Here is a 22,059-nt window from a genome sequence, read left to right on the forward strand (position 1 = left end):
AGAGTGGTACTACGCCCTCATCCTAGTTTTTTACCGAAGGTGGTTTCTGATTTTCATTTAAACCAAGACATTGTCCTACCTTCCTTTTTTCTAGATCCCTGTTCTCCGGAAGAGAGATCTCTACATTCGTTGGATGTAGTAAGAGCAGTTAAGGCCTATCTAGGGGCAACTGCTCAGATCCGCAAGACGGATGTTTTGTTTGTGCTGCCAGAGGGTCCCAATAGAGGACAGGCAGCGTCAAAAGCTACCATTTCTAAATGGATTCGACAGTTGATCATTCAAGCTTATGGTTTGAAACAGAAGATCCCTCCGTTTCAGATCAGGGCACATTCCACAAGGGCTATTGGTGCTTCTTGGGCAGTGCATCACCGGGCCTCTATGGCTCAAATCTGCAAGGCCGCAACCTGGTCTTCAGTTCATACATTCACCAGATTCTATCAGGTGGATGTGAGAAGGCATGAGGATATCGCCTTTGGGCGTAGTGTGCTGCAGGCAGCGGTACAGGGTCCTCAGGTCTGATTGCACCCTACTTGGTCGTGGTTCCCCCCCCTCAGGTAGCATTGCTCTGGGACATCCCATCAGTAATTACTGTGGCTCTGTGTCCCGTGATGTTCGAGAAAGAAAATAGGATTTTTTAAAACAGCTTACCTGTAAAATCCTTTTCTTTCGAAGGACATCACGGGACACAGAGGTCCCGCCCCTCTTCTAATACACTATATTGCTTGGCTACAAAACTGAGGTATCCCTGCAAGGGGGAGGGATTATATAGGGGGTTGAACTTCCTGATAGGGTGTGCCAGTGTCCAATCACCAGTGATACCTATATAACCCATCAGTAATTACTGTGGCTCTGTGTCCCGTGATGTCCTTCGAAAGAAAAGGATTTTACAGGTAAGCTGTTTTAAAAAATCCTATTTTTCCCTTTTGGGAAAAAGGATTTACATTGGTGAAAGCTGATGATTTTAATCACCCCGGCCAGTGTTAAATGGTTTGTCTCATCCATGTAAACTGGTACATTCTGCTGGAGAGCTTGAAAAAATCAACAGAACTGCTGGCTGGATTATCAGATGAAAATAGAAGGATGACAGCCTAAAAAGGAAACCAATGCAGCCATCACATCTAAAAATTGGTAAGCTGCAATAGAATGAATGTTTGCTTTTGGGTTTAATATTGCTTTAATGACCCCCCCATCCCCCTCCCTAGCAGCAAATAACTTTTCTTACACTTCTCCACCAATCAGCTACTGGGAATAAAGTAAATACCTGGTACTTTCAGGTATGGAAGACCATGTGATTCATCCTCATCCACGTTACAGAGATAATGGTTAGTAAACAGCCTAGCACCATAATATCGGGGCGGGGAACGTTTCCTTAGCCATGTGTGTGCCCTGACTAGGGCAACTTGGAGTTTACAATTGGATACCTTTCCTTGTTCTTGGCAACAGCATAAAGCAATAGGGAGAGAAAGAAGAGGTGAGTATGTGCTGCTGGGGAAGGGGGCATAAAAGCAAATTTGTTCTCAGTAAGTAGAGTATGTATATATTAGTAAGTTCCAAGCACTTTTTAATAGAGATGTTGTAGGTTGAAGCCTTGTGGGTGTCTTAACCAGAACTTAAGAAAATGAAATTTGCAGTTGCACCAAGGAATAAAATGGATTGTTTGCATTACCAAAAGAAAAAAAATAGTTGGAAGGTGACATCTCTTGTAATTTTCTTTTAGTTTTTAAAATAAAATGCTACAGGTGCATATCAAAGAACACTGTTGTGGTCTTATTAACTGCTTGCCGACCAGCCGTCGCATTTTCACTGCGGCAGACTGGCACAGCTGGGTGAAACGACGTTGCCTTACGTTGCTTCACCTTTTCGCCCGCAGCGCGTGCCCGGAGTTGACCGCCGGGCTCCTGCGATCGCTCGTGACAGAGTGAGTGTTTACACACACAGATCCCGGTTCTTTCAGGGGAGGGAAGACAGATCGTGTGTTCCTACTAAGTATGAACACCAATCTCTCGCTCTCTCTTCTAGACAGTCCCATCCCCCCCACAGTTAGAAGCACACACTAAGGAACACAGTTAACCCCTTGATTGTCCCCTAGTGTTAACCCCTTCCCTGCCAGTGACATTTATACAGTAGTCCAGTGCATTTTTATAGCGCTGATCGCTGTATAATTGTCAGTGGTTTGAAAAAATGTGTCGAAAGTGTCCGATGTGTCCGCCATAATGATGCAGTCCCGATAAAAACCGCAGATCGCCGTCATTACTAGTATAAAAAAAAAATTAAATAATAAAAATGCCATAAATCTATCCCCTATTTTGTAGACGCTATAACTTTTGCTCAAACCAATCAATTTACGCTTATTGCAAATTTTTTTTTTTGTACCAAAAATATGTAGAAGAATACATATTGGACTAAACTGAGGAAAAAATTTGGTTTTTTGATAAAAAAATGTGTGATATTTATTATAGCAAAAAGTACAAAATATTGTTTTTTTTCTTTCAAAATTGTCACTCTTATTTGGTTTATAGTGCAAAAAATAAAAGCCGCAGAGATGATCAAATTCCACCAAAAGAAAGCTCTGTTTGTGGGAAAAAAAGGACATCAATTTTGTTTGGGTACAGCGTCGCACGACCGCGCAATTGTCAGTTAAAACGACGCAGTGCCAAATCACAAAAAATGGCCTGGTCGTTGAGCAGCCAAATCTTCCGGAGCAGAAGCGGATAAAGTGATATTAAAGCCATTTAAAAAAAAATAACAACAAACATGTCATACTTACCTGCTCTGTGCAGTGATTTTGCACAGAGCAACCTATGCATGAAGGTGAAAAAAAAAACCTTAAGCCTTTGGAACCACTTTTTAAAGGGGACTTCTGTATAGGACAGTTGTGAATGACCATTATTTTATTTATTGGCTACTTCATCCATGCACTGCTGTTATGTGTGAATTAGGGATGGGCTCATGCGCGTTCTGATTGTACCCGCCAGGAAGCCGTCACTGCACACCACCAGTCATAGGCAGTTAGGCATTTCCCAGGCCGCAGCTGCACATACACACACTGCCTATGATTGGCGGTGTGCAGTGACGGCTTCCTAGCAGGTACGATCTGAACACATCTGAGCCCATCATTAGTGTAAATTAAAACATAACTAAAGGCAAAAAAAATTCTTTAATTTTTTTTCATTTTGGATTAGAGTTGCATGATTAATCGTTAAAAAATTGTGGTCTCGATCCAACCCCCCTCACAATCTCTATGCAGAATTTCTGATTCATTCATGTAACAGGTGCAGAGAGTTTTCTGCTCACTCAGCTGTCTAAAGAAAAAAAAAAACAGCAGCCTGTCAAGTTTTTCACATCATTGTCCATGCTGGTAAATAACTATAAACATTGTAACTTTTCATTCTCAGATCAAAGGAATTAACCTATCTCTGTAGATAAGGGAACTTTAACCACTTAAAGACTAAACCTTTTTCTGACACTTGTTTCTTATGAAGTTAAAATTAGTATTTTTTTGCTAGAAAATTACTTGGAACCCCAAACATTATATATATATTTTTAGCAGAGACCCTAGGGAATAAAATGGCACTCTGTATTTGAAAAAATACACTTCAATTAATAAAAAAAAGACTAAACAGTAAAGTTAGCCCAATTTTTTTGTATAAGGTAAAAGATGATGTTACGCCGCGAGAATCATGAGAGAACTGTGATCTTTATTCTAAGCATAAAAATTGTGATTCTCATTTTAGCCAGAATCGTGCAGCTCTATTTTGGAGAGAGGGTTTGTTTTTTGTTTTTTTATTGTTTTCCTGATCTGTGTCCCATTTAGGAAATTTCCCTTCACTCCCTGTCCCAAAGCCAAAACAGGAAGTGAGAGGAAATCTTCCAAAAGTAAGGAATTGAAGGTTGTCACTGGGGTAACCAGAACTAATATCTCCATGAGAAGATTTTTCCGTTAATTTGTGTTCTGGCAACAGCCTAAAATGTGGAATTTTCTTTCACTTTCGTTTTCTGTGATAATGGTAAACATGACAAATCTCCCTAATGGGGACACAGACAGTAATGAAAACCTATCCAAAATGTAAAAAAGGTTTTGTCCCTTGTCACATATAAGGAAGCTTTAAAAAAGCAGGAATATTTTCTTTGTTTTTGGTAGTTGAACATTTTAATATAAACAGGTTCTTATGATTGATAGATGGATAGGATAAGATTAGATTGGATAGATGTACATGCCCGCAGACAGTTCCTGTAGGGATGAAGGCTGTGATGTGTAAAATACACATATGGTATGTTTTACATCTGATTTAGTATGTTCATCCAAAGGTATCCTCTTCCAGTAAGGATGCATAGCAAATCACACTCCAGGACATCAAATGTAATGCCTTATTTGCTTAAATGCACATTTGAAAATGGAACCCTCTACTGACAAAGAATGTCCTCAAACCTACATACATTTGATAAGACTGGAGAAGGGTTTGCTTATCTGTTTCTTCATTGGGGATAAGTTCTTTCACTTCCTGTGTGCAGCCAGAGTGGAAGATAGGTGTGTGTGTGTGTGTGTGTGTGTGTGTGTGTGTGTGTGTGTGTGTGTGTGTGTGGGGGGTCATTCCTCTTAACAGAGCAGGCAGAGAGGGAAATGGTGAAGGGTACTCATGCCTCTCAACTGAGCATGCAGAGAGGACAGGCATTCCTCTAACCATAGGGCCGCACATAAAGTTCAATATATGTAATGCTTGAGAGGACCGTCAAACTGCAGACCTAATAGAGGAAATGAGGGTCAGAGAGTGTGGACAGGATGCCTTTTTGGCTGGGAATAGGCTGCAGAAGACAGTACTAAACTGGAAACATGATACATGAGGCTAGTAGAGATCAATGCTATTACCCTAGTCAATGTTTCCACTACAGACTGCTGAGGGCCGAGGGCTGTACATCATATATCAAAGGGCCACATGCGGCCCTGGGGCTGTAGGTTGGGCACCAGGACTCTAACCAGAATAGGTAGGCAGGGGGATGAAAGGGGGTGGTCAATTATTCCCCTGAAAACAGCAAGCATAGAGGGGGATGAAAGGGTGGTAAAGGGGGAGGGTAATGTCAATCATTCTACTGCATACATTAGGCATTGAGGGGAGGGAGGGATGAGAGGTCAATAATTATATATGTACAGTATCTCACAAAAGTGAGTACACCCCTTACTTTTTTGTAAATATTTTATTATATCTTTTCATGTGACAACACTAAGGAAATTACACTTTGCTGCAATGTAAAGTAGTGAGTGTACAGCTTGTATAACAGTGTAAATTTTCTGTCCCCTCAAAATAACTCGGCACACAGCCATTAATGTCTAAACCGCTGGCAACAAACGTGAGTACAGCCCTAAGCGAAAATGTCCAAATTGGGCCCAAAGTGTCAATATTTTGTGTGGCCACCATTATTTTCCAGCACTACATTAACCCCCTTGGGCATGGAGTTCACCAGAGCTTCACAGGTTGCCACTGGAGTGCTCTTCCACTCCTCCATGACAATATCACGGAGCTGGTGGATGTTGAAGACCTTGCACTCCTCTACCTTCTGTTTGAGGATGCCCCACTAGGGTTTAGGTCTGGAGACCTGCTTGGCCAGTCCATCGCCTTTACCCTCAGCTTCTTTAGCAGGGCAGTGGTCGTCTTGGAGGTGTGTTTGGGGTCGTTATCATGTTGCAATACTGCACTGCAGCCCAGTCTCCGAAGGGAGGGGATCATGCTCTGCTTCAGTATGTCACAGTACGTTGGCATTCATGGTTCCCTAAGTGAATTGTAGCTTCCCAGTGTCGGCAGCACTCATGCAGCCCCAAACCACGACACTCCCACCTTGATACCATCTGAACCAAATAAGTTTATCTTTGTCTCATCAGACCACAGGACATGGTTCCAGTAATCCATGTCCTTAGTCTGCTTGTCTTTAGCAAACTTTTTGCAGGCTTTCTTGTGCATCATCTTTAGAAGAGGCTTCCTTCTGGGACGGCAGCCAAGCAGACCAATTTGGCGCAGTGTGCGGTGTATGGTCTGACCGCTGACAGGCTGACCCCCCCCCCCGCCCCTTCAACCTCTGCGACAATGCTGGTAGCACTCATATATCTATTTCCCAATGACAACCTCTGGATATGACGCTGAGCATGTGCACTCAACTTCTTTGGTGGACCATGGCGAGGCCTGTTCTGAGTGGAACCTGTCCTGTTAAACTTCTGGTCTTAGCCACCATGCTGCAGCTCAGTTTCAGGGTCTTGGCAATCTTCTTATAGCCTAGGCCATCTTTATGTAGAACAACAATTCTTTTTTTTTTTCAGATCCTCAGAGAGTTCTTTGCCATGAGGTGCCATGTTGAACATCCAGTGACAAGTATGAGAGAGTGAGAATGATAACACCAAATTTAGCACACCTGCTCCCCATTCACACCTGAGACCTTTTAACAGTAACGAGTCACATGACATCGGGGAGGGAAACTGGCTAATTGGGCCCAATTTGGACATTTTCACTTAGGGGTGTATTCATTTTTGTTGCCAGCGGTTTAGACATTAATGGCTGTGTGTTGAGTTATTTTGAAGGGAAAGCAAATTTACAATGTTATACAAGCTGTACACTCACTACTTTACATTGTAGCAAAGTGTAATTTCTTCAGTGTTGTCACATGAAAAGCTATAATAAAATATTTACCAAAATGTGAGGAGTGTACTCACTTTTGTGACATACTGTATGTATGTTTTGGCTTAAGTAATTGCACTCTTTAAACAAAACCTTTTCGAACATAAAATTTTTTTACTCTACCATAATAAGTAAAGAAATACAATATATTCAAAACCACTATAAAGTTCCTTTTAAGCATTTAAGTACAGTTAAAATAGATGTAAGTGATTATTACATATTGTCTTTTTTTTTTGGGCTTTCGATAGAAAATGGAGAATTGTACACTTTTGGGGAACCTGAAAATGGGAAGCTTGGTCTGCCTGCTGAGAAGCTGAACAAACATAGACAACCTCAACATGTCCCTGGAATATTTGGGAAGGTGAAGATGGTTTCCTGTGGTGGAGGACACACCATTGCAGTCACAGGTTTGTAACTGAATTCATTATTGGATTGATTCATCTAAAATTGGTATATACAGTGCCTTGAAAAAGTATTCATACCTTTTTGAAATTTTCCACATTTTGTCATGTTACAACCAAACAAGTAAATGTATATTATTGGGATTTTATGTGATAGACCAAAACAAAGTGGAAGGAAAATGATAAATGGTTTTTAATTATTTTTTTTTACAAATAAATATCTGAAAAGTGTGGCGTACATGTTGTATTCAGCCCCTTTTACTCTGATACCCCTAACTAAAAATTAGTGGACCCAATTGCCTTCAGAAGTCACCCAATTAGTAAATAGAGTTCCCCTGTGTGTAATTTAATCTCAGCATAAATACAGCTGTTCTGTGAAGCCCTCAGGGGTTTGTTAGAGAACCTTGGTGACCAAACAGCACCATGAAGGCCAAGGAACACACCAGACAGATCAGGAATAAAATTGTGGAAGTTTAAAGCAGGGTTGGATTCTAAAAAATATCCCAAGCTTTGAACATCTCACAGGGCACTGTTCAATCCATCATCCGAAAATGGAAAGAGTATGGCAGAACTGCAAACCTACCAAGACATGGCCGTCCAGCAAAACTGACAGGCCGGGCACGGAGAGCGTTAATCAGAGAAGCAGCCAAGAGGCCCATGGTAACTCTGGAGGAGCTGCAGAGATCCACAGCTCAGGTGGGAGAATCTGTCTACAGGACAACTATTAGTCGTGCACTCCACAAATCTGGCCTTTATGGAAGAGTGGCTAGAAGAAAGCCATTGTTGAAAGCCATAAGAAGTTCTGTTTGCAGTTTACGAGAAGCCATGCGGGGGACACAGTAAACATGTGGGAGAAGGTGCTTTGGGCAGATTGAACTTTTTGGCCTAAAAGCAAAATGCTATGTGTGGTGAAAAACTAACACTGCACATCACCCTGAACACACCATCCCCACCGTGAAACATGGTGGTGGCAGCATCATGTTGTGGGATGTTTTTATTCAGCAGGGACAGGAAAGTTGGTCAGAGTTGATTGGAAGATGGATGGAGTCAAATACAGGGCAATCTTAAAAGAAAACCTGTAATGCCCCGTACACACGGTCGGACTTTGTTCGGACATTCCGACAACAAAACCCTAGGATTTTTTCCGACGGATGTTGGCTCAAACTTGTCTTGCATACACACGGTCACACAAAGTTGTCGGAAAATCCGATCGTTCTAAACGCGGTGACGTAAAACACGTACGTTGGGACTATAAACGGGGCAGTGGCCAATAGCTTTCATCTCTTTATTTATTCTGAGCATGCGTGGCACTTTGTCCGTCGGATTTGTTTACACATGATCGGAATTTCCGACAACGGATTTTGTTGTCGGAAAATTTTATATCCTGCTGTCAAACTTTGTGTGTCGGAAAATCCAATGGAAAATGTGTGATGAAGCCCACACACGGTCGGAATTTCCGACAACAAGGTCCTATCTCACATTTTCCGTCGGAAAATCCGACCGTGTGTACGGGGCATAGGTCTGCAAAAGACCTGAGATTGGGGCTTTAGTTCACCTTCCAGCATGACCCTTAACATACAGCCAGAGCTACAATGGAATGGTTTAGATCAAAGCATATCCATGTGTTAGAATGGCCCAGTCAAAGTTTAGACCTAAATCCAATTTAGAATCTGTGGCAAGACTTGAAAAATGCTGTTCACAGACGCTTTCCATCCAATCTGACAGAGCTTGAGCTATTTTGCAAAGAAGAATGGGCAAAAATTTCACTCTCTAGATGTGCAAAGCTGATAGAGACATCCCCAAAAAGACTTGCAGCTGTATGTGCAGGAAAAGGTGGTTCTACAAAGTATTGACTCAGGGGGGGGGCTGAATACAAATGCACACCACACTTTTCAGATTTTTATTTGAACATTTTTTTTAAAACCATTTATAATTTTCCTTCCACTTCACAATTATGTGCTACTTTGTGTTGGTCTATCACATAAAATCCCAATAAAATACATTTACATTTTTTGGTTGTAACATGACAAAATGTGGAAAATTTCAAATGGTATGAATACTTTTCAAGGCACTGTAAATTAAGCCTATTTCCCCAAATTTTAAAGTGTTTGTAAACCATTTGCTCCTTTCTGGTCTGTTAAAGAGGAACTAAATTGTGGAAACTCTGCCCATAAAATGTAGGCAAATCTGCTGACTAATCCTTTGCCCTATGCCTGTGTTATGCCTGCAGCTGACATTACCTGTCAAGGACAGGGGCCACAGGGTTGACATTCTCTGGAGTCACTAGGGTCATGGCATGAAGAAATGTTCTGAAATCACAGCAGTCACAGTGGTTATAAGCTGACACAATGCTGAGGGTGCTCTGGGGCCACAAGGTGACACAAGATGTTCAGGAGTCCTGGGCTGCCACAAAATGCTCAAGGTCAAGGTGTTTACCGATGTTTAGAGGAGTGCACAGAGATGCTGCAGTGGGGAGGGGGAAGGGGGTCTTCTCTTGTTGAACTTTAGCCTTTCTTATTCTCCCTTTTGGTATCTGGGAGTCTGGACTGAATGCAAGATGTACAGGCAGCTCCTATGAATGTAATGGTCCTGACATCCCATCTAGCAATCTTCGGTCTCAGGGCTGTTCTCATGTCCAGGACTGAGTTATTTTCCTCAGAGAAGATGGTGTCTTTTTTGTGGGCGGTCCTGCTGTGAGTAAGTCCCTTGACCTGGACTCCATTGGGCATTAACTTGGTACCATAAGACCTTCACCTTCGGGAAGGTTTGGGAATTCTCCCTGTGAAAGGACGAGTGACCTGGTTGCTACAATACATGATGTTGAGGATATTGCTCTCAACAGCACAGTTCTCTTTAGAGGCACTGTTTTGCCTTTTGTTTTTTTCCCTGCCTTTCTGTTAGCTTCATCTCCTGTATGGCAGTAAGAAACCATCACTGGGGGGCTTGGTGTTCGCTTGGATTGTTCCTACTCCTTGGAGCCTATCCTCTGTGATGCTCTGGGTCAGAAGTTTAGAACAGATTCTCCCAACAGAATATATCGGTGTTGCCTGCAGCTCTGCATGCTCATATCAGTCCATCTTTTAGTGGTTAAAATAAAGGCGTTTGGCTGTTACTTACATTTAACTACATTGCACTTCCTGGTCTCTAGAGGCACTGGTGATGTAGCCAGGGCCTCACAAATAAATCCTGGGAAAGCCACTGGGAGGAAAGTGCTGGAGAGAAGATGAGTGAGAAAATTCCCATAAAGGAACAACCCTACAAGATATAGAAAATATGTTTTGTTATGTCTTTTCACAACCTTTTACATGCTTTACTTTCTTTGCAATTGTCCAGGGGAAGGTCTGCTTTAAAGGATAAGTTCACCTTTTAGAGCATGTTACATGTTAAACCCATATATAGGTGTAGAGTGTAACATACACCAGGTCTGATGAGCACCCTTCGTTTATTGAAACTTCCTAAAGCTTTGTAACTGTCTGCCCATACAGTGGTACGGTCAGAAAAGCTGGAGGCACTGTCTGCAGAAGCTGGACATTCCATCTGCTATCTACTGATCGCGTATGCAATGCTCTGCAGGCCTCTGAAAAAATAAATGCATGTGTGTTTCCTGCAAAAAACATGTGTTTATTTTTTTCAAAAGGTGAACGTTGGACCTTTTGTCATCCATTGACTGGCTGGTCTCCTTTTTGGACCTTTTGTCTAGTTTATCCCTTAGGGATCTATTTGAAGGCTGGGAAACCCTCCAGTGTTTTCTCTGTATGGGTAGTTATATCCTCCACCTGTTAGTGGTTGCTTTGACTCATAGATTCTGCTGGTGTGGAATCTGTGTCCTTCAGGGTAGTCACATCTTTTGGCAGAGATTCTGGTTCTGGTCTGAGCATCAGGTCGATCCTCTTTGACCCTCCCCTGGACCATTAGCACTTTCCCTGTCTTGTAGGGAATTTCACTTTTTTCTGATTAGGCATTGGTCCTTCTGGTTGTTGTAGATGCCTCCTGGTTCTTAGATCAATTAGTGACTGTTATCCACCCCTCAGTTGAACTGCTTTTTGGAAGTTTCAAATATCTATTCATTTCTACATTCCTGTGTCCCTCAATGGATGATAAAGAAAATAAGAATGTGTTCTGTGTTGACGTGAGGGAGACATGGGCCTGCCTACAACATGGAGTGTCAGAGAGAACAGGTCAGCGATGGCTGCCAATGGCGCAAGGGATAAGGCAAGTAAAAGTGCTTTTTTTCAGGGAGCTTACGCAGAAACAAACATTTAACCCTTGCAGTACCCCACTGCGAGGGTAGTTTTCATATTCACAGGGTTCTGCTTTAAGACATTGTTAACGTGACTTTCACTGTTTTACACACACTCTTTTTTAGAATTTTTATTGTTGTATTAAATAAAGAGATTTATGACTTAGCCTCTTGAAGGAGTGTAAATTAAATGATCCAGTCAAATTTCAGACTTCAGTAGTTAGTAAAATGTTAAGATGTCAGCAATGCATGGCAACCAGTCAGCTTCTAGTTTTCATGTTCAATGCTTAACAAGCTGAAGATAGAGAATGATTGTTTACCATCAGTGCTGGATTACCAAATAGGCAACGGTGTATTGGCCCCATGCAGTTTAAGAGCCCCACAACAACAGATTAAAATAATATTGATCTAATCTTGAAAGAAAATTACAATGAAGCTTTCTTAAATTGTTTACAAAAGATAGAAAAAATGAATCAACTTTATAGAGAAAATACTGTATTAATATAATGTACCCAATAACAGCTTAAAGTACATAAACCACAGACAGGTTCATATTACAATTTGTCTCTTAAAAGCTCATCTTCTTTCAGCTGTCAGTTTGTAAACAATTTTGGTGCAACCTATGTATGTGTAATGTACAGTAGTGATGGTCATCTCCTTCTAGCGGCTGATGTGCACACTACTTAGTTCATTTTTGAAGCAAAACCAAAGCAAAAGCAGGTGTAAACTGGACTGTAAGCTAACCATTTTATTTAGTGACAGGGGCTTTGACTAGCGTTCAGAGAGCTTTAACAAAGCCTGTCCGAAGCCTTGTTTTCAAGCAAGTGTAAACTAGCCGTTAATGTGTGTTGAAGCCAAAGCAAGTGTAAATGTGCCCTTAAGTGGTTGTAAAGGCAGAAGGTTTTTTATCTTAATGCATTCTATGCATTAAGATAAAAAGCCTTCTGTGTGCAGCAGCCGCCCCAGCACCCCCTAAAACTTACCTGAGCCCTCTCTCTATCCAGTGATGTCCACGAGTGTCTCGGCTGCCCGGGACTCTCCCTCCTAATTGGATTGATTGAGACACAGCAGTGGGTGCCATTGGCTCCCGCTGCTGTCAATCAAAGTCAGTTAACCAATGAGGGAGTGGGGCCAAACCAGGGCTCTGTGTCTGAATGGACACATGGAGCTGCAGCTTGGCTCAGGTGCCCCCACAGCAAGCTGCTTGCTGTGGGGGCACTCAACAGGATGGAGGGGCCAGGAGAGCCGAGGAGGGTCTGGGCTGCTTTATGCAAAACCACCGCACAGAACAGGCAAGTATAACATGTTTGTTATTTTTATATATATAAAAAAAAAAGAGAGCGACTTTACATTCACTTTAATACAAACTGATAAGATGATTGACCTCAAACTGATCTCCTTTACATGTACAGCTAAAAAAAACCATTGAAAACACTACACATCCCTCTTTAAAGGAAAAGTTCACCTTTCATAACATGTTACGCCCATATTTAGGGTGTAACATGTTAATGTAGCACCGACCCCGTACCCCCCCATTGTGACAGCAAGCAGGGGATCTTCCCTCCCCGCTCACTGTCACAATTTGTAAAAAAAAACACGTCCATGCAGGGCTCCGCCTGCGTCATTCATTCATTCAGAGTTCCGTAAATGTGAAAACTACAAGTACCGACAGCCTTTGCAGCTGTCAGCTTGTCGTTCTCCATGAACTACCATGGCGCTGTTGAGCACTCTGGACTGGTAGTCCATTGATTCTTCCTGTTAGTGTGAAACCGCCTGCACGTACCATGTAGCAGGCAGACCGTTTACACTGACAGTCTGCAAGAGACCTGCATGGCACCCACGATCTGCTGATTGTGGGTTCAATGCTTTCCTGGCTTCTACAAAAAAAATAGTAAATGCACTTTTTTTTTTAGAAGTGAAATTATCCTTTAATCGCTATCTTACTAAAAGAATTGCCAATGATGGCAGTGGGAAGTTTACAGACAAAAAAAATCGTAGAACAGAGCTGGACTCTTAAGTGGAATTATTAGCCTTACTGTAAAGTTATACAGCAGGGGTGTATGTCACCAGATGTCCACATGGGGGAGCTTTCACTCTTTCAAGTTTGATTTTTTTATTTCCACTTCTGTAGCAAAGGATAGATTGGAACTTGGGGGAAAAGCTTTGAAATGGAGAGAAATGCTGCTTCATTTATCAGTTATTATGAACTTCAGTGTAGTGTAACATATTAAAAAACTATAAATATACATATATTTTAACAAATCACAAACCTCAAATGCTACAGAACAATAAAGTTCTAACCTCTTTGATGCCATGAATAAAAAAGGATACAGCATAAATCACATGTTCTCTTGTTACAGGGACTTTTGTAGATGTGTTATGTTATTGCAGATAACCACAATCTGTTTTTAATCTGACCTGGTAAATTTAATGTGAGAGATTTGAAATACACCACTACATGGCAGAAAGCCGAGTCCACATATATATTATCAGCCAACGTGGCTGCTGCCATAGACATATTCACAAAATTAACACAGAAACGAGGATTTAATATACTAACAAGTTACTTATATTTACATTAAGCCGTTCTCTTCTCTTCACATATATAGTATATCAAGAAGAATGCAGTTCCCCTTTTAATGTTTGAAATATGTTTAAATGTACTATTTTTTTCAGCTGGTTATTTTTACATCTGCTCCTTGACTTTCAATGTATTCATCCTTTGGTAATACTTGCTTAACCCTTTTGCTGCCAGAGCCGTTTTTACGTTTTTTGCACACGTGTTTACAAAATCATTTTAGGTCTGAAGATTACACAAAACCCACAAATATATATTTTCTGAATGCAGACACCCTAGAGAATAAAATAGTGGTAGTTGCAATTTTTTATGTCATGCGATATTACCGCAAAGGTCTAGGAAATGCAAAATTTCAGTAAAAAACACACTAACATGAATTTTAGGGCAAACGAAGACTATAAATTACCTACATTTTTGGTAAAATATAAAAGACAAGGTTAAGACCAAGTAAATACCCAACATGCCAAACCTTAAATTTATGCACACCCATGAAATAGCGACAAACTTCATTACCCTCTATATTCTATAGGCGATGCTTCAAAGCCCCCCTATAGGTATCAGTTTAGGCGTGCGCAGCGATGTGTAACGTGTATTGCAATCGACATTTTCATGCGTAGGCGCCCCGACGCATGCATTTACGTTCCTGCGTGTGTGTATATGTGGAGGGGGATTTTATGTGCTTCAGTGTAACTTTATTCTTTTGTAAAAATGAAAAAAAAAAATTTACTTTCTTTTTTTTTTTTTTTTTCCATCACATAGGGGACAAACGTGATGTGATGATTTTTAGGTGACAGATTCTCTTTGAGATATGCAGGGTCTAAAAGACCCTGCATGTCTCCCCTGTACTCCACTGAATGTTTTGCAAAGCAAATCGCATTGCAAAACATCCTTTCCCAGCAAAGCGAGCCAGGGACACCGAGAGATTGACCCGGAACTGACGTCGGAGACGTCGCTTTCCGGGTCACAAGAAGAAGGGGAGGAGAGCAGACGTGTGTCCACTCCTCTACCCGCCGGAACCCGCCATGGAGATCCCAGGCCCGCCGATGGGCAAGTGGGGCCCGGTAAGCATGGCAGGGCGCCGGTACCCGGGGGGTGTGTGAGAGCAATCGGGCGGCATCAGAGCCGCTCGAATGCTCTCACCTGACAGGCAGGAGTCTGCCATCAGTTTCACACATAATCCCAGTGGCTGCAGTCACCGGATTGTGTGCGATACCCCCCGTCGTTAGGTCCGTACGACTTACGGACTTGGCGGGCGAAAAGGTTAAAGTGTTTGTAAAGGCAGAAGTTTTTTACCTTCATTCATTGTAAGCAAGGTAAAAAAACCTTCTGCATGCAGCACCCCCCAGCCCCCGTAATTCTTACCTGAGCCCAATCTTGATCCAGCGATGTGCACTAGAGCTGAGGCTCTCTCGGCCCTCATTGACTTAGAGACAGGCAGGGGGAGCTATTGGCTCCCATTGTTGTCCATCACAGCCAGTGAGGAGGGAGCGGGGGTGGGTTCAAGCCCCATTCTTTGTGTCTTATGGACACACAGAGCAGGACTTTGGAGCGAGCAATGCGGAGGATCGGGGCTGTTGTATGCAAAACTATTCCACAGAGCAGGTAAGTATAACTTGTTTGTTTAATGAAAAAAAAAAAGGAATGTTTAGTATCGCCTTAAAAAAGCACTGTAGTAGGTACTGCGCATGTGCTTTGAGAGCTTTTTATTTATTTATTTATTTTTAATCTGTACAGGAGGAAAAGGGTATCTGTGTAATAAAGCCAAAGAGATGGTCTATACCTAATGAATGCAATATTATATGACAATGTAATTTTAAATGCCAGCTGCACCTTTTTGTTTTCGAAATCAATTTTACAATGATCCTAGCGCATGTATTAAATCAGCATTATAAATACTATACTTTTTTTTTCACATAAACTAAGCTTTTTGACACTGTGTACCTAACTTAACTGTTGCTAAAGTCAGCAAAAATGGCGGCCACTTATATAATTACTAACTGACCATCCAGGCTTCTGTGGAGGAACAAGAATACTGGTGTGGAGATTTAGCAGCATTTGCATGCTCATCATGGAGCTCCACGGGAGCCTGGATGGTCAGTGGTGATGTAAATGGCCACCATTTTGGTTTGTTTAGCAACAGATTAAAATTGGGCAATGTCAAAATCTTAAAACGCTAACTCCACATTTTTAGACCAAGTTGTATGCTGCATTTATATTTAGGGTGTAACATGGCACCAAACACTGACACTTCCTCCAGCTTACTATTTGAAAGTCCTGTAACTCAGTACAGACATGGATCAGAAGGAAGAGTCTGCAGGAGCCTGGCATTGCAATGCACCAGCAGTTGCAACGCTTTGTGGGCTCATTTGCGAAAAGAAAAATGAATGCACATTGTTTTTTCTGCAAATATATGTGCATTTATTATTATTATTATTATTACTATTATTTTTTTGCAAAAGGTGGATTTATCCTTTAAGTTTATATGGAAATTAATTATAGCATTTATATTGCCGATTTAATCTGTGTGCTAGGCTCAATACAAACTTGATTTTTAAAACAAATCTGTAGCTGTCTTTTTAAATCCAGTCGCTGCTGATCGTTAATTATCCATTAAGCTGAATCACCAGTTTGTCTCTACTCTGGGAGATTCAAATTGTAACCTTTCTCATTAGTATAGTGTATCTTGGCCCCATCCTTCCAGGCAATAAAGTCTCCACCGCCTTGCACTTGGACTCCCCAAATTTGTTTGTTTTTGTGCGTTAACTAGGTGGTGTGCCAAAGCATTTGGCTTCATAATAGCCACAGCATGTAGGCGACATTTGGAATCGTGGAGAAAGTAGTTCAAAATAAAGTCACATGAATATAATAATAAAAATGAATAAAAATAAATAATAAAAAATTAATAGGAATCTAGCATGTAACACCTAGATCTGAATTAGCAACAGTGTTTAAAAATGTAACCACTGGTGTATACTGTTGTGTATTTGTGTGTGCGTGTGTATACACACACACACACTGCATGTATATAATCTTTTTTTTTTTTTTTTTTTTCTTTTGTGACTAGCTCTATTGATGGCTTTCTTTTCCCTTTTTTCAGACACAGAAGTCTATACATTTGGTCTTGGTCAGTTTGGACAACTAGGACATGGCACTTTTATTTTTGAAACGCCTACACCCAAAGTAGTGGATGCTTTGAAGCCACATAGAGTTCGATTTGTTGCTTGCGGGGAAAACCACACTGCAGTAATTACAGGTGGGTAAGCCATAATATACATTTCACAATACGAAACTGCTTTGTGATGCAGATACTGTTCTTGTGCTGTATTACAGAACACTAGCTATCACTTGGTGTTACATTTGTGTTTCTGTGCTAAATAAGGTAGTAATTTGTTAAAAGTGGTAATTGCTATGCAGAGTCGAGCAATATTCTATATACACCCCCACTCTAGCTGGCTGGTGCCTCAGCACTATTATGCACAATAAAGGGACATTAACCTTGTACTGTATGCTGAAGAGGCATATGTGCGACTGGAGCTAGTTGCAGCTTACAGGGCTTGCAGCTTACAGCCTGTTGGGGAACGGTCACAGCGCCTGAGGGACCCTGTTGGAATGAGGAATAAGGTAAGGACTCCCCAAACATTACAAGCATTTAACTCTTGCCCACTGCAAGGGTGAATTATTTTATTTTTTTTACTCCCGGACTTAGGCTGCAAAATACAGAAGGAATTTTTCTTCATACTAGAAGTTGATCCCTTTTTAAAGTTGCTCTTATTGTTTTTTTGTTTTTTTACCTTAATGCATTCTCTGCATTAAGGTAAATAAACTTTGTAGGGGTGTATTCACTTTTGTTGCCAGCGGTTTAGACAATAATGGCTGTGTGTTGAGTTATTTTGAGGGGACGGCAAATTTACACTGTTATACAAGCTGTACACTCACTACTTTACATTGTAGCAAAGTGTAATTGCTTCTTTCTTTAAAGGATCCAAGTACCAGTACCCTGGCCCAGTAGTACCCCCACTAAGAAGCTCTCCAGCTCATTAGTACCCTTGTTCAGCAGATTCCTAGCTTATTAGTACCCTCGTTCAGCAGATCCCTTGCTCAGTAGTACCCCCAGCTTTGCTGATCCCCTGCTCAGTAGTAACCCCCAGCTCGGCTGATCCTCTGGTTTGTTGATCCTTCTCGCTCTCCTGTCACTGCTCACCTCTCGCTATATTGCTCCCACTCTGTTCACCACGTGTGGCATCTGCTAGTTTCTCCTGCTCTGGTTCCCCCAGCTCTGCTGATCCTCTGCCATTCAGTCCTCTCAGCTCACTGCTCACCTGCTGCTGTAGCGTTCCTATGTTGCACACCATGCATGCCCTCTGCTAGTTGCTCCGCTCCAGTCTGGACCCCGCTCATCTTCCTGCTGCTCCACATTGTACACCAGATATAACGTCTGCACCAGACACTTCCAGAATATAAACACATGGACCAGAGCTGACTGCTGATTACATCTTTTCGGTTTGCTTTTTGGATTCCCAGTGCATCCTGGGATAGCTCATACCTGCAATACCTCCAAAACAAAGTGAAGCTAACAGAATAAAAGCACCTCAAAAGCTTCAGGTGCTGTAAGCAACTATTGTCATAGACTTCCGTGGAGGCTTTGCAGACGCCCTGAAGCACCAAGAAAGCGATATGGGGTATAATTTTTGAAGCAAGGCAAACACAACCATGTGAACAGGACTGTAAGGTAACCATTTAATTTAGTGACAGGGGCTCTGATTGGCATTCAGAGTGCTTTAAAAATGCGCATTCAATACCTCATTTTGAAGTAAGTGTAAACAAGCCCTTAAAGCGGAGTTCCACTGTTTTTTAGCTTATTAAAAGTCAGCAGCTACAAAAAGTATAGCTGCTGACTTTTAATAAACAGACACTCACCTGTCCCACGGTCCAGCGATGCGGCCGCCCAAAGCCTCCATTCTCTCCCCCTCCTCTCCGTCGGCGCTGACATTGTGAGTGTGGGTGCCCGGTTGTGACGGTTTGCGGCTCCACAGCCGGGCGCGCATTGCGCAAGCCGCGCTGCGCTCCGTCAATGGCCAGGCAATGTTCTGGGACCTGCCACGTGTCCCAGAACATTGCCTGGAGGGAGGGGCCGCCTAGGAATTGTCTAGGTGATTAGAAGCCCGGAAGAAGGAAGTGGGACAGGAAGTCCCACTCCAAACCAGATACCCAGCACCCATCCCCCCCCCCCCCCCAAAAAAAAAATGACATGCCAATTGTGTCAGGGGACGAGGAGTACTTAAAGTTAAAGCTTCCATTTTTGGGTAGAACTCCGCTTTAAGGAGTTGTGATTTCAGATTTCACCTACAATCCTTTCTACCAATAAAAACTGGTACATTGTGGCCAAGTCTCTAGATAAAACACTCTAGGAGCAAAAATATACAGTGAGAGAAAGTATTTGATCCCATGCTGATTTTGTACATTTGCCCACTGACAAAGAAATGATCAGTCTATCATTTTAATGGTGGTAGGTTTATTTTAACAGTGAGAGACAGAATAACAGCAAAAATATCCAGAAAAATGCATTTAAAAAAGGTATAAATTGATTTGCATTTTAATGAGTGAAATAAGTATTTGATCCCCTATCAATTAACAAGGTTTCTGGCTCCCAGGTGTCTTTTAATACAGGTAACGAGCTGAGATTGGGAGCGCTCTCTTAAAGGAACTCTCTAAAAGACACCTGTCCTGTCCACAGAAGCAATCAATCAGATTCCCATCTCTTCACCATGGCGAAGACCAAAGACCTGTCCAAGGATGTCAGAGACAAGATTGTAGACCTACACAAGGCTGGAATGGGCTACAAGGCCATCGCCAAGCAGTTTGGTGGGAGGGTGACAACAGTTGGTGCGATTATTCGCAAATGAAAGAGACACAAAATAACTGTCAATCTCCCTCGGTCTGGGGCTCCATGCAAATCTCACCTCGTGGAGTTTCAGTGATCATGAGAACGGTGAGGAATCGGCCCAGAACTACAAGGGAGAATCTTGTCAATGATCTCAAGGCAGCTGGGACCATAGTCACCAAGATAACAATTGGTAACACACTACGCCGGGAAGGACTGAGATCCTGCAGCGCCTGCAAGGTCCCCCTGCTCAAGAAAGCACATGTATAGCCTGGTCTGAAATTTGCTAATGAACATCTGAATGATGTTCTCAGAGGAGAACTGGGTGAAAGTGTTGTGGTCAGATGAGACCAAAATCAAGCTCTTTGGCATCAACTCAACTTAGAAATCCTCTCTCCATCCACCCGGGCATATTTAATAGCTGACAGGACGGTCTATGCTGCTGTTAATTGGTCGGCACTGCCCATGTGATGGCACTGACCAATTACAATGCTCCAAAACATCCCCCTGACGAGGGACGTTTTGGACTTTCAGCTGAGAGGATATCTAAGCCCTGAACACCTGGTGCGTATATACCGGGGCTTAGAACCAGAGATTACCGCGGTCCAGGTCAGCGGTAGGCGAGGAGAGGGACCTGTGTAAGTTCACCTTACAGAGTTTCCTGTAAAGGTGAACTTTACCCTTTAATGACATGGAGAGGATATGCAAAGAGGAGGTGGACAGAATTTCTCCTGAGATGTGTGCAAACCTGGTGGCCAACTACAAGAAACATCTGACCTCTGTGATTGCCAACAAGGATTTTGCCAAGTACTAAGTCATGTTTTGCAAAGGGGTCAAATACTTATTTCACTCATTAAAATGCAAATCAATTTTATAACTTTTTTTTTTAATGCATTTTTCTGGATTTTTTTTGTTGCTATTGTCTCACTGTTAAAATAAACCTACCATTAAAATTATAGACTGATCATTTCTTTGTCAGTGGGCAAACATACAAAATCAGCAGGGGATCAAATACTTTTTTCATTCACTGTATCTAAACAGATGGGTTTAGCATGAAGAGTTATGACAGACTACAGTAGAGCATATGTTCATATTGTTTGTAGCGTAACTGAGGAAATTGGAGAGGCTACATAACATTATCATTTAGACCCCTTTCACACTGAGGCATTTTTCAGGCGCTTTAGCGCTAAAAATAGCACCTATAAAGCACCTGAAAAAAGCCTCATCTGCAATCCCAGTGTGAAAGCCTGAGTGCTTTCATACTGGGGCGCTGCGCTGGCAGGGCCTCACAAAAAGTCCTGCCAGCAGCTTCTTTGCAGCGGTGGAGGAGCGGTGAATACACCGCTCCTCCACCGCTCCTGCCCATTGAAATCATTTGGGCAGCGCTGCCATACCGCCGGCAAAGCGCCGCTGCAGTGGTGTTTTGCGGGCGGATTTAACCCTTTTTCAGCCACTAGCGGGCAAATAGCACTGCTAAAACGAAGGTAGAGCAGCGCTAAAAATAGCTCCGCTTTACCGCCGACACCCGGGCACTGTGAGTGTGAAAGCACTCTTAAAGTCAATGTATTGTGGTTTTGTCTTTTATGGTCAGGACTAGAAAAAAAAACGTATTTTCATCTTTTTAGTCAGGTAACTTATGAATTATTCTGATACTCAGCTAGCAGGTGGATCTGTGGACTAATTTTGACATGTTTTCCAGACTTCCTTGTTTTTCATTAGCGCCACTAAAACTTGCACGCTCACCTGACCTGAATTACCATGCACTCGTCTACTTCCATTTGCTTGCATCTTGCTTTTTTCACACCACTCTCTTCGAAGCTTCAGTTGAAAACACTGCTCTGTCCTGTTTAGTAAGTTCTTTGTGCTTTGTCAATTCTACTTCATTAGTGCACACAGCGGTAAATGTTTGTCAAACAAAGATTTTGTATATATGTAGGAAAGAACTTATAGAGAGAAAACATGAAGAACTACAAAACTTAAAATAAGATTAAGTCCTCATGCACACAGACGTTTTTACAGCTGCTTTTTTGAGCTTTTTTTGCAGCTTAAAAAGGCCTGTCTATGTTAGTCTATGGCTTCATGCCCACCTAGCCGTTTTTGAGCTGCAAGTGGCATAGGCATTTTTAAGCTGTAAAAAAAACCCAGGACCAGTGGGTTCTGAGAGACGTTTTTCAGCTGTAAAAACGCTGTAACGCTGAAAAACGCTCAAAAACGTTATTCACCAACATTTTTTAACGTTTTTATTGAAAAAAAAAAAATTTTTGAAAAAAAAAAAAAAAACGCTAAAAAACGCTAAC

The 22,059-nt window shown here is 42.0% G+C and overlaps 1 protein-coding gene across 1 annotated transcript in view; it reads left to right on the forward strand.

Annotated features, from left to right (window-relative positions):
- Positions 1 to 22,059, forward strand: part of RPGR (retinitis pigmentosa GTPase regulator) — a 196,397-nt gene that overhangs the window by 75,008 nt on the left and 99,330 nt on the right. The window contains exons 7-8 of the mRNA XM_073616341.1: positions 6,911 to 7,069; positions 16,979 to 17,134. Coding sequence (XP_073472442.1) covers positions 6,911 to 7,069; positions 16,979 to 17,134 — 315 coding nt within the window. The remainder of the gene's footprint in view (positions 1 to 6,910; positions 7,070 to 16,978; positions 17,135 to 22,059) is intronic.

Source organism: Aquarana catesbeiana, linkage group LG02 (genome assembly GCF_042186555.1).
Source record: "Aquarana catesbeiana isolate 2022-GZ linkage group LG02, ASM4218655v1, whole genome shotgun sequence".
Taxonomy (NCBI): Eukaryota; Metazoa; Chordata; class Amphibia; order Anura; family Ranidae; genus Aquarana; species Aquarana catesbeiana.